Source organism: Aquarana catesbeiana, linkage group LG01, assembly GCF_042186555.1.
Source record: "Aquarana catesbeiana isolate 2022-GZ linkage group LG01, ASM4218655v1, whole genome shotgun sequence".
Classification (NCBI taxonomy): domain Eukaryota; kingdom Metazoa; phylum Chordata; class Amphibia; order Anura; family Ranidae; genus Aquarana; species Aquarana catesbeiana.
Genome location: NC_133324.1, coordinates 774,209,671 through 774,223,735, shown reverse-complemented (window position 1 = coordinate 774,223,735; position 14,065 = coordinate 774,209,671). Strand labels below are relative to the sequence as shown.

General features: G+C 45.5%; 1 protein-coding gene across 1 annotated transcript in view; it reads right to left on the bottom strand.

Annotated features, from left to right (window-relative positions):
* Positions 1-14,065, bottom strand: part of GALNTL6 (polypeptide N-acetylgalactosaminyltransferase like 6) — a 2,428,129-nt gene that overhangs the window by 255,556 nt on the left and 2,158,508 nt on the right. Inside the window, exon 8 of the mRNA XM_073606417.1 lies at positions 888-995. Coding sequence (XP_073462518.1) covers positions 888-995 — 108 coding nt within the window. The remainder of the gene's footprint in view (positions 1-887; positions 996-14,065) is intronic.

Sequence of the window (14,065 nt, the reverse complement as noted above, 5' to 3'; positions counted from 1 at the left end):
CCACTATAAGTTGCTAATCGTCAATATTACTAGTATAAAAAATTAATAAATAATTAAAAATGACAATATATAAACCATAGTTTGTAGATGCTAGAACTTTTGCGCAAACCAATCAATATATGCTTATTGGGATTATTTTACCAAAAATATGCAGCAGAATACATATTGGCCTACATTTATGATGTAGGCCATTATGTTTTTTTATATTTTTTATTGGATATGTTTTATAGCAGAAAGTAAAAATTAAATTAAACCTGCAAATAAGGTAACCGAGGCATACTAGTTCTTTGGTGTTTGTCATTGAATTGGAGAGTCGGGATAAAAAATGGGGAAAAGACAAAATAAAAGTGGATGTTTACTAGCCTGGGTACACTGAAGGTTTTAAGGTTGCTATTGTATCTGGTTGCTAGTAAAAACAACACATTTTACAAGACCGAGGATGGTTTAGAACTTCTAACTTTTTAGGTGTCAAATAGAACAAGAAATCTCTGCATTTCGGGTCTATTTAATGGGTGGCAACCAGAACAGGCAGGAGAAATTGCTCCAAAGGTCAACATGGGAAACAATACAACAACCAGCAGAGTGGAGAACCTCTACCAGTCATGTATTGCTGTCTCTCTCCCCATAAGGGATTTTTTCCCTCACTTACTGTCCACACAAACAGAATGTAGACATATCAGGAAGCGAATAGAAACTTCTAGTTTGGGAACATTTACAGGTTTAAAATATGACAACAAAATCCCTTCAATGGGCAAACAGACAATACATAAAACCTGAATGAAGTTCCAAACCTTCCACACTCTATCCAAACATAAAAAAGAAATATGGCAGAACCTGAATTTAAAATATAGTTCACTTGTAAATTATTTCTTACCACTCCTACTCACCCTTGCAAGACTTGTCCCTGTTGGAACTTTGTAAGGCACATACTTTCTGTAGATATGGCCAACTCTGGAACATGGGACATCAAACATTTGCCCTCCACACAGCCACACCTGAAACAAAAGGAAATACATACATGCATAATTTTTAGATCCATATGACATAGTGATATATATATAAAAAAAAAAAAAAAAAAAAAAGGAAAATAAGCATTATTCCCATGGTGTATATAAGCAGGTTTTGTAAATACATCACTACTGGCCAAAGTTGTCAAACTTCTGTAACATACATAGCATTCACAAAGAGATCAATGACAAAGCCTCCTCATATTCTGGGTATCCTATATGCACATAATACAGAGCTTCCAATGGGTCCTTTGTCACTTGTAAGCTGCTCAGTCTGTGCATGTTGATATCACTAGACTTATTGAAGATCATATTCACAGAGATGTTTTTAAGCTCCCCAATTCCCTGACAAGCAGCAGCTCTGCGTATAAATAGTGGCTATCCAAGAACAGTGCCCCTGGCAAGGAATCAACGCAAGTAGTTTTCTCTCTGAAGTGACACAGCTTTGTTGAGGGAAGGTAATTTAGCTTGATTATATATTTAAAAAAATAATAATCCTTTTTCCCACAATACTTATTTCATATTTGTTGCACTGGGAAGCTACACCTTTAGTTAATGAAGGTGAAGAGTAGGGATGAGCCGAACACCCCCCTGATAGAAGAAAGAAGAAGTATTTAAATAAAGGAATTGTCAAAAACTGTCTCTTGTCATTTTTAACATTTTTGACAGTTTTTTAGTGAAATGGTAGGGGTACTTTTGTACCCCCTTACCATTTCACACAGGGGGGGGCCGGGATCTGGGGGTCCCCTTGTTAAAGGGGGCTTCCAGATTCCGATAAGCCCCCCACCCGCAGACCCCCACAACCACCGGCCAGGGTTGTGGGGATGAGGCCCTTGTCCTCATCAACATGGGGACAAGGTGTTTTGGGGGGCTACCCCAAAGCACCCTCCCAATGTTGAGGGCATGTGGCCTGGTACGGTTCAGGAGGGGGGGGCGCACTCTCATCCCCCCTCTTTTCCTGCGGCCTGCCAGGTTGCGTGCTCGGATAAGGGTCTGGTATGGATTTTTGGGGGGACCCCACGCCGTTTTTTTTTTTTTTTTGGCGCGGGGTTCCCCTTAAAATCCATACCAGACCTGAAGGGTCTGGTATGGAATTTAGGGGGAACCCCACGTCATTTTTTTTTAAAATTTTGGCCGGGGTTCCCCTTAATATCCATACCAGACCTGAAGGGCCTGGTATGGAATTTAGGGGGAACCCCACGTCATTTTTTTTTTTTAATTTTGGCCGGGGTTCCCCTTAATATCCATACCAGACCTGAAGGGCCTGGTATGGAATTTAGGGGGACTCCCACGTCATTTTTTTTTTAAATTTTGGTTCGGGGTTCCCCTTTGGGGAATTCCCATGGAGTTTTTATCAATGAACTTCTATGTGTATTGTCGGCAATGCAATAGCCGCGGGTAGTTTTAAATGAGTTTTTTCCTTCAAAATGTAATTTTGCTGTCAGACTGTTCTAAACACAGAAAACATGCGCCCCTTTACAGGCATACTATAGACACCCCCCAGGTACGAAATTTAAAGGGATATTACACTTTTATTGTTTGACTTTAAGCATTATTAAAATCACTGCTCCTGAAAAAACGGCAGTTTTTAAAACTTTTTTTTGCATTGATCCATGTCCCCTGGGGCAGGACCTGGGTCCCCAAACACTTTTTATGACAATAACTTGCATATTAGCCTTTAAAATTAGCACTTTTGATTTCTCCCATAGACTTTTAAAGGGTGTTCCGCGGCATTCGAATTTGCAGCGAACACCCCAAATTGTTCGCTGTTCGGCGAACTTGCGAACAGCCAATGTTCGAGTCGAACATGAGTTCGACTCGAACTCGAAGCTCATCCCTAGTGAAGAGCAATTTATTAAAAAAGGTGAGACTTAAAGCATTTGTTACCCCAATACTTCATATTCCTGATATGTGGCTGCTGTACTTGTATCAAAAAGTCTCCTGTTCTCTTTGTATTGTTTCCTTTGTGTGAAATACCTGGTGTTCCTACGAGTCCCTCTGCTTTCTTATTAAAAACTGACCGCACTAAGCAGGAGAACATCGTGGTCAGTTCTCTAGCTGTGCTGGGAACGCAGCCTGCTCTCCTCCAATGATCAGACTTGTCCTGACACGCTCCCACTGCCCAGCCATTCACTGGGAAGCTCAGTGTGCTGCTGCTTCTCCTCCCCAGCTCTTATGCAGCTGAGAAAGGAGGGAATGTGATCACTTCTAAAAAAGGGAAAAAAAGGGGACTCTATACAAACATTTTTTGCATTTAATTTCTATTTTAAACTGAATGGGTTGTTTTACAAGGTGATCATTTACAATCACTTTAAAGAGAACCATTCATCAGAATATATAGCTGAAATTTTCGACCACAGCACCCATCTACAGTCCTCAGGCATTGTTAAAGAGGTACACCAGTTGCAGTGAAGCTCTTGTTTTAAGCAGAATCATGTGCATGTCTAGCCATAGCAATCCCTTTTCCCCCTTACTGTTTCCTCCCCTTTGCTGCTCCCTGCACTTCACTGTCATGGTATAGTACAGGGGCCTGGTTATTTTTGTGACTATAGTCCCTATTGCAGTAAGAACACAAAATCCATTAAAACAAAAATACAACTTACTACACACAAATAAAAAACAAAAACATTTAGGGTTCCTTCACACTAGCTGTTGAAGGGTGGTAAAAACCTGCAGTTGAGCCACAGTTCTTCTGCCCTGAACCACTCCCCCTTTAGCTGCACAGGCAGCGGCCATGGGTGTACTCATGCTGTGGCTACAATGATTGCTCTTCAAAGATCAAAGCTCGTGTGAACGAACCCTTAGTGTTAGATATTGAAAATGCCCCTTATGTTAAAAAAAAATCTTCACCTCTATCTTCAGAAACTAAAATACCTCCTGCATTTTATTTAGCTAAATATATTTAATTACCTTTCCCTATTATTTTAACATTTTTTATTATTCGTATTCTTTAAAGTGGGTGGGGTTTAAAGCAGAATCGTATAAAAAAACTATGGAATTCAAATATTTACAAATTCTTAACAAGCAGTAAATAAGTTTTAAAAAAATGCCTCACTGACTTCTGTAGCAGCAGGAACTGTGGAGCTGTGAAGTTGTTCAAATTGGGTTTCAACACTTGGCTCTTTCCCCCCTCTGTGTTTACAATAGAGATTAGAAGACTGGCAAGCTGTCAACTTACTGCTGGCAGAGTGGAGCTGAGCTAATGATAGAAAGGACTTCACTGCAAAATTTGAGAATATTTTTGTCTTCTGATTTCTATTCTAAACACCGAGCAGGTGCATAGGAGAGAGAGCCAAGTGCACAAACCCAACTTAAAGGATATGTAAAGGCTCGTTTTAAAAAAACACAACAAAACAAACATGTCATACTTACCTCCTCTGTGCAAGGGTTTTGCAGAGTAGCTCCTCCTCTTCTCGAGTGCCCCTTTGGAGAGACGCTCTCCCTCGGGGCACTTGTGTGGGCACACTCCCGTGTCCTGCTGCTGCATCCATTGACAAAGATAGCAAAGATGCTCCCGTGTCATTAGATTTGATTGACAGCATCTGGAGCCAATGGCTGCGCTGCTACCAATCTATCCAATCAGGACCCAAGACACCAGCTGGAGCTGGTTTGCTGGTCCCCGTCTCTGGAAAGACTGGGTTCAGGTAAGTAAAAGGGGGCTCTGGGGGGCTTCTGCATCACAGGAGATTTTTCACCTTAATGCATAAAACTATATTTCTGGAATAAAGCTAACTTTTTTCCACCCATCCCTCTCACCCCTCTCTAGCCCATCCTGTAGTGTAACAAGTCTGATTTCAAGTTGGAGGATGGTGTGTTTGCTATATGTCACCAATAGCCAGGCTGCAATGCAGGATAAGTAATCAGGTCTGCTCTGATTTCTGTACACATTGGCTTTTGGTCTGGTTGGCAAATGCATTCTACTTGTAAGTAGCATCTATATGTGTTTTCTATGTGTACTGCAGCCAATGTGTAATTGTATGTGCATTTACAACAGGTATCAACAACTTCTAATACCGTGTACACCCAGGTGGACTTTTCGACCAGACTGGTCCAACGGACCGAGTCTGGCGGACAATCCGACCGTGTATGGGCTCCATTGGACCTGCAGCGGACTTTTTCGGTCAAAAATCTGACGGACTTTAGATTTGGAACATGTTTCAAATTTGTCCAACGGACTCGAGTCCAGTCGAAAAATCCACTCGTCTGTATGCTAGTCCGATGGACGAAAAGCCACGCTAGGGCAGCTATTGGCTACTTCCTTATTTTAGTCCGGTCGTATGTCATCTCGTACAAATCCGTTGGACTTTGGTGTGATCGTGTGTAGGCAAGTCCGTTCGTTCAAAAGTCCATTGGGAGTCCGTCAAAAGTCCATCGAAATTCCATTGGAAAGTCAGACAAGTCCGGTCGAAAAGTCTGCCCGTGTGTACGCAGCATAACTCTTCATTTTTCCTAGACTGCAATGATGTTCCTTCCTACATCACTACTATGATTATGGTTATGGTTAGGGGGAATAATGTATCATAAAATCCCTTGAGGAAGTGACCAATTATTTACACCCAGAGGGGAACAGGAGTGTGGCACATAAGCCCACCGCGATAAACGTGGGGTGCCAAGCTACCTGGTCAGCATCTATTTGGCAGAGATTTAATTTTAGCTTGCTGCCACGTTACCGCTGGTCTATTGTCCCTGGATGGTAAAGTTGGGATTATGGCAGATCTTATAAAAAAAAAGTTTCAAAAAGTGCTGAACTTTTACTATTTTCTGTACTTTACTTTGCAAAATGTACATTTTGCATACTATAAATAAATTGAATATTCCTAGGGCAAATCTACTTTATAATTATTTGCAGGTGAATGTTTAGAAATATGAACCTATTGTTCATAATAACATTATACAAAGAGTGTACACCTAAAAATATTTTACCTTTCAAATATTGTAAATCAAACAGTGCAAACAGCATTCTTACTTAGAATATCAATTACAGGACGATACACCTGGATTATAATGTGTTCCAGGTTGTTTGTAACCATTAATTATTCACTGTAAGCATATCGTCTGCTTAGGTTTTAGACTTTTGATAAGCTGAGAAACCATTGAACTATACAGTAGTTCTCACTGTATGTAACATGTGATAAATGCCTTAATGCAGACCTTTACCCTATATTACTAAAATTCACATTAGCATGCATCACTGCTTGTGTGTTTTTTTATTCTATTTTGTTGTTTTTGATTAATTTACCTTTCCTGTGTCCTGGTTTCCCTGAAGGCACTGGCCCAGTCCCTGATGATGTAGACAATATAGACAAGTGCCTTTAGGGAGATCTCATACCTAATCTGCGAGATTTTGTTACCGACCATCGTCTACCAATAAGGGGTACGTATTTAAATGACACATTTCCTTTTTAACATACAATCAACCAATCATAGTCATTAGCTCTTTATCTAAGCAAACCCATCATGTCACATTATACTATGTCACATTATATTTTGAGTAAATACTACGCCGCGCTATATGATCTCATCAAAAATAAAATAATTATAAAAGGTATTGAATGAATATAAAATACAGCAGCTGGGGGGGCGTGGCTTGACCTTACGGGAAGATGGACGCCTGAGAGACGAGCTCCCGCCGCTATACTGCCTCTCCACTTCAGGTCAGCCTCTCACTACACTTCCAGCCACACAAGTATGGGGACAGCATCGTGGAATTCCTCCGCCTCACGCTCCCTCTCGCCGCACAGACAACTGAGCAGTTTAAGCCAACATATCCCCGAACAATTCCAGACCCAGAGAAGTAACATGGTGGCTTCCCGCCAGGGTCCATCACAAGCCTCGGCTCCATCACCACTAGGAGTGCCATCTGTCCTCCCCACCTCAGAGCAGGAAGATCACACAGTGCACCTCCAACAACATCCCAGCCTGTATGATCTCAGAGCGATAGCAACAGACATAAAAGACATCCTGTCAGTGGCCATTGCTGACCTGCACCTGGACATCCGCGCCATTGCTGACAGGGTGCAGGAGGTAGAGAAGACCTCAGCCCTGAATGACACGGTCCTCCACTGAATGACCTAAAAGATAGACACGCACACCCTACAACTGAGAGACCTCCAACGCCACGTAGGGGATTTAGACAATAGAGGCAGACGTCATAACTTGCGCATAAGAGGTCTGCCAGAGTCAGTTGAACCTGAGCAGCTGACGACCACCATAACGGGCCTATTTAATAACCTACTGGACAGACCGGCACACACTAATGTGGAAATGGAACGCATCCACCGTACTCTCAGACCCAAAGGAAGGGATACTGACCCCCCCAGAGATGTGGTATGCTGCTTGGTGGACTACAAGTTGAAGGAAGACATACTCCATAAGGCAAGGAGCAGGATTCAACTATCACATGGGGGCTATCCATATTTATCTGGATCTCTCTGGTATCACTCTCCAACACAGGATAGACCTGAAGCCGCTGCTGGATACTCTGCGCTCCAAAGGTATACATTATAGATGGAAATTTACTTTCGGCTTATCAGCTACCCATCAAGGTCACACAGCCCTGCTGAGTATACCCCAGGAATTGCAGTACTTTTGTGACACCCTGGGCATCCCTGTGATAGATGTACCAAATTAGTACGCAGAAGAGAGCAACGCCGTGAAGAGCCAATGGATGCCCAGGAAACCAGATACCACAGGCACAGATCAGCATCAGGCAACAGGTCCCAGGCATCCGCCAGAAGCTCCCAGCATGGTACCAGTCCAAATGAATCTCCACGCCCACGGAGGGCCAGACGTGATTTTGGACCAAACCGAGGCCAATCCCCGGCGATCTGAATAAAGGGACACCCAGGCCATGGCTAAGTACCGTTCTTTGTTATTATTTTTTGTTCTCCCCAGAAATAACAGTTGTGTTTTACCTGTTGTTTTTGCTAAAATCGCTCTCACACATTTGATCACCATCACTATTACCACGACCTCTGATGGGCCCCCGCTTATGGACGGGCTAGATTCCCTCACAGACTCTCCAAGGTACAGCTGTCACATCTATCTGGAGACTCTCTGCACATCCTAACACTCTCCATTGTCGGACAAACCCACAACAGTGCTATCATACTGACTTAACATCCGAGAGACGCACTTGTTCTGTTATTTGGGCATCACCGTTTTTTGTTTTTTTTCTGCAGGTTCATTTCTCCTTGTCCACAGGTTTGCACATTTGGAGTCGCAAAGCATCTACCGGTATCTAACGGTATTTACAGCATTTCATTGTAAATGGTCTGCGACTTGACTATCGCAGGCCAAATTGCATGCTTTTTGAGTGGAAAGTTTTGGGATGGGTGGGTTCGCACTGATGGGCTTACCAGAACCTCTATCCTACCATTCAACCCAAATATTCCATTCCCTGAATCCTTTCTCCTCAAAGGGACTCCCCCTGTTAACCAATTCATCACCTCTACTTGCACGCCAGTCCTTACCTGGCCCCCCTCAACACCCCACTCCCCAAACAAGGGTACATACCCAGGGGTATTATTGCAGATATCGGGGGTTCTGACAGGCCCATTTGGGTGTCCTGCCGAGAATCATCTAACAGGTCTTTTGAATGCTTCTGTTGATTGCAATTTAATGACTACCTGTTATCAAGGGCCCCACACGGTGGATAGGGGAAAACCCTTGTCGTCAGTGGAGGATAGCACTGCCTATTCCTCCCTGGCTGGGGAAAAAAACAAAGGGAACGGAGAAAAAAAAAACCCAGCGACACACACTACGACAGCAGGCTTATTCTTAATCATCACAGGTAACCTGATGCCTTGGCTACCAGTTAGGAACTTACAGAATTATACCAGTCTTCTGTGTAAACGCCCTTGGGGATTTGTAAAGAAAACTTTTCTCTCTTAACCCCCTTTTTTTTTTTTTTATTCTTTTTATGACAACGCATAGCCATGGTCCGACTCTGAGATTCAGTGTCGCTTTTATTAGCAATCACACAGTTTGTTATGGTCCAACAGTTGTTGTTTCAGTTACCATGATGCCTAGCTAGACAGAATAGGTACTTCCCACTCTTGAATAGGGATGAGCCGAACACCCCCCGGTTCGGTTCGCACCAGAACCTGCGAACGGACCGAAAGTTCGCACGAACGTTAGAACCCCATTGACATCTATGGGACTCGAACGTTCGAAATCAAAAGTGCTCATTTTAAAGGCTAATTTGCATGGTATTGTCCTAAAAAGGGTTTGGGGACCCGGGTCCTACCCCAGGGGACATGTATCAATGCAAAAAAAACTTTTAAAAACGTCCGTTTTTTCGGGAGCAGTGATTTTAATGATGTTTAAAGTAAAAAAAAAAAAAAAGTGAAATATTCCTTTAAATATCGTACCTGAGGGGTGTCTATAGTATGCCTGTAAAGTGACGCGTGTTTCCCGTGTTTAGAACAGTCCCTGCACCAAATGTCATTTTTAAAGGAAAAAATCTCATTTAAAACTGCTTGCGGGTTTAATGTAATGTCGGGTCCTGGCAATATGGATGAAAATCAGTGAGACAAACGGCATGGGTACCCCCCAGTCCATTACCAGGCCCTTTGGGTCTTGTATGGATATTAAGGGGAACCCCGCACCCAAATTAAAATAAGGAAAGGTGTGGGGCCACCAGGCCCTATATACTCTGAACAGCAGTATACAGGCTGTAGGTTTGTTGTTAAGTAGAATCTCTTTGTAATTTTGAACGGGTACATTTTTAACGTGTTTAGCTCCAGCCAAAAAATCTTTTTTAAGCTTTTTGGAAAACATAGGAAAGGGTTATCACCCCTGTGACATTTGTTTTGCTGTCTTTCCTCCTCTTCAGAAGATTTCACCTCACTTTTTGTCCCAATGGATTGGAAAGCATCAGTGGAAAGGAGAAATGTTTTTCCCATATTAACTCTTACAGGAGAGAATTTCCCTTCCTAGGGGTAGATTTCACTTCCTGTTGTCTCCTTCCGTTTGCAAGTAGGAGTTGTTTGTAAGTTAGTTGTTTGAAAGTAGGGTCCTGCCCTATATACTCAGCAGAAATTTGGGCCTTAGGTGTTGCTGTGGCCACAACACTGTAAGCCCTCACAGGGCTCTGCTGTGAAATATTAGATCAAGAATTGTAATTACATGCCCCTGTTGAACAGGAGCTGAAAAATTAGGCCTTAGGCACTGGTGCTGGTGCCACAACACTGCAACCCCTCACAGACACTCTAGTTGGAATGCAGGAACGAGCCCTGCTGCAAAGTATTGCATCAAAAATTGTAATTACACGCCCCTGTTAAACAAGGGCTGAAAAATTGGGCCTTAGGCACTGGTGCTGGTGCCACAACACTGCAACCCCTCACAGACACTCTAGTTGGAATGCAGGAACGAGCCCTGCTGCAAAGTATTACATCAAAAATCGTAATTACACGCCCCTGTTAAACAGGGGCTGAAAAATTGTGCCTTAGGCACTGGTGGTGGCACCCAGAACCAAAAATGTTCTTACAAGCTATCAGCGTGATGATTGAGGAGGAAGAGGATAATTACTCAGGGATAGTCACTCAGCATCAGCATAGGCAGTCTTTGAAGGGATCTGAGATTTCAAAAAAAATTATTCGGTTACATCAGCATCAGGTGCTTGGTAGCTGGTGGTGATCCAAGACTGATTCATTTTTATGAAGGTCAGTCGATCGACCGAGTCAGTGGACAGACGCACCCTGTGATCGGTTACCATGCCTCCAGCAGCACTGAATGTGCGTTCCGAAAGAACGCTGGATGCAGGACAGGCCAGTAGCTCAATTGCATACTGTGCAAGCTCTGGCCAGTGATCCATCCTCAAGACCCAGTAACCCAGAGGATTTTCAGTGGGAAAGGTGTCCAAGTCTGATCTTGCCCCTAGATATTCCTGCACCATGTAAAACAGACGCTGGCGATGGTTGCTGGAACCGATCATACCTTGGGGCTGCGGACCAAAAAATTGTCTGAACGCATCGGTCAGACGGCCACCTTCTCCACCGCTCCTTCTTTGACTGACCGAAGCCTCAGCAACACGTTGTCCAGAAACAGGAGTTTGTAACCTCCCAGTCTCTGGGAACGCGTTGCACAGACCTTTTTGCAAGGCCTCCCGAAGATGTTTCATCCTCTGCTCCCTCTGCGATGGCAAGATAAGGTCCGCAACCTTACCCTTGTAACGTGGATCAAGGAGGGTTGCCAGCCAGTATTGTTCCTTCTCCTTGATACCACGAATACGAGGATCCTTCCGCAGGCTTTGCAGGATCAGGGAGGCCATGCAGCGTAGGTTTGCTGAGGCATTCGGTCCGGAGTCCTCTGGGTCACTAAGGACGACATGGTCCGCAGCCACCTCCTCCCAGCCACGTACAAGTCCATGTGTTTCTTGGGACTGATCCCTTAAAGACTGCTGCTGATGTTGAGTGCCAGGCTCCACCTCCATACTGACACAATCTTCCTCCTCCTCCTCCTCCTCTTCCTCCTCGTCCTCTTCCTGTGTGATCGACGGGCACGCAGGAACACTGTCTGGATAAAGGGGGCCTTGAGAGCTAAGAAAGTCCTCCTCTTCCTGCCTCTGTTCTGCCTCAAGTGCCCTGTCCATTATTCCACGCAGCGTGTGCTCCAACAGGTGGACAAGGGGGACAGTGTCACTGATGCATGCACTGTCACTGCTCACCATCCTCGTGGCCTCCTCAAATGGTGACAGGACAGTGCATGCATCCCTGATCATGGCCCACTGGCGTGGGGAAAAAAAACCAAGCTCCCCTGACCCTGTCCTGGTGCCATAGTCGCACAGGTACTCATTGATGGCCCTCTGCTGCGTGTGCAGCCGCTGCAGCATGGCCAACGTTGAGTTCCACCTGGTGGGCATGTCACAGATTAGGCGGTTCTTGGGCAGGTTAAACTCCTTTTGGAGGTCCGTCAGCCGAGCACTGGCATTATATGACCGGCGGAAATGCACACAGACTTTCCTGGCCTGCCTCAGGACATCCTGTAAGCCCGGGTACCTGCCCAAGAACCGCTGCACCACCAAGTTAAGGACGTGAGCCAAACAGGGCACATGGGTCATTTGTCCCTGTCGGAGGGCAGAGAGGAGGTTGGTGCCATTGTCGCAAACCACCATTCCTGCCTTAAGTTGGCATGGCATCAACCACCTCTGAACCTGCCCCTGCAGAGCTGACAGAACCTCTGCCCCAGTGTGGCTCCTGTCCCCCAAGCACACCAGCTCAAGTCACCGCATGGCATCTTTTGGCCTGCGTACTTGCGTAGCCCCTTGAACGACTACGGAGCACCGCTGGTTCCGAGGAAGAGGCCATGGAGGAAGAAGAAGAGGAGGGGGTGGAGGAGAGAGGTGTGTCACAATCATTAGCATTTTGGAGGCGTGGTGGCGGAACAACCTCCAACACTACTGCACCTTGTCCTGCATCCTTCCCAGCTGCCAGCAGAGTCACCCAATGCGCCGTGAAACTTAGGTAACGTCCCTGTCCATGCCTGCTGGACCATGAGTCAGCGGTAATATGCACCTTACCGCTGACCGCCCTGTCCAGCGAGGCATGGACATTGCCTTCCACATGCTGGTAGAGAGCCGGAATCGCCTTCCATGAGAAAAAGTGGCGTTTGGGTACCTGCCACTGAGGAACCGCACATTCCACAAACTCACGGAAGGGGGCAGTGTCTACCAACTGAAAAGGCAGCAGTTGAAGTGCTAGCAATTTTGCCAAGCTAGCATTCAACCGTTGGGCATGTGGATGGCTGGGAGCAAACTTCTTTCGGCGGTGCAGCAGCTGGGGCAGGGAAATTTGCCTGGTACAATCTGAAGTCGGTGTACCAAAATCAGATTGCCCACAAGTACGTGGCTGTGACACACCTAATTCTACACCTTCATTCCTCTCAGTGCAGGTCTCAGAGAGGACTGAAGGTCTAGTGGGGTTGGAAATCTCAGCTGATGAGGAGCAAGCAGAGGTCCTCTTTGTTCTTTGGTGTGGGTCTTTTAGATACGCTTGCCAACGAACTGCATGGCAGGTCAACATATGTCTGGTCAAGCATGTGGTACCCAAGCGGGAGATGTTTTGGCCACGCGAGATACGCTTGAGACATATGTTGCAAATAGCAGCGGTGCGATCTGATGCACTCGTCTCAAAAAAGGCCCACACCAAAGAACTTTTTGAATAACGCGCAGAGACTGCAGCGCCCTGCACATGCGGAGCTTTGGGGTGTGATGCAGTCAATGTGCTGCCCTTAGGCTGGCCCCTGGAGGGCATCCTGCCTCGTTGGTGATGTGCCGCCTCCTCCTCCTCCTCCTCCTCCTCTCTCCTATCAGGCACCCACGTTGAGTCAGTGACCTCATCATCCCCTCCCTCCTCATCACTGGAGCAAACCTGGCAGTATGCTGCAGCAGGGGGAGCATGACTGCCAGATTGCTGTCCTTCTTGGGCACCCCCTCTGTCCGTGCTCGTGTTACTGCCTTCATCGAGCTCAGTATCATCATCAGAGCCTTCCAAACGCTGGGCATCCTCCTGGAGCATGTACCCAACACTGTGGTCAAACAGTTCGAGGGACTCCTCAGGAGGAAATGGTGGGGCCAGGGAAGGAGTCACTGATGACATTGAGCCAAGGGAAGAGGCCGCTGCTTTGCCAGACAAAGTACCCTGGGCATGGGTGAGAGAGGATGAGGAGGATGAGGACGGCTTGGTCATCCACTCGGCCAAGTCTTCCGCATGTTGCGGCTCAACATGGCCAGCTGCCGAAAAAAAGGCCAAGCGTGTCCCATGGCCACGTGCTGATGAGGATGCACCGTCTCCACGACCAGCACTAGACACAGAGCCTGCTTGCCCTCTCTTATTGGCTTGTGACTGTCTGCCTCTCTTTCTTGGCCTTCCAGACATACTAATGGCCTGTAGCTGCACTAAGCTGGGATATATATATATATATATATATGTATATATATATATATATATATATATATGTACTGATACTGCAGCTAGCAAAATCAACTGCCTGCCTGTAGTATGAGAACACCACCAACCTTCTACAGGTAGCTTTAGCTGAACACTGTGAGGTGGACG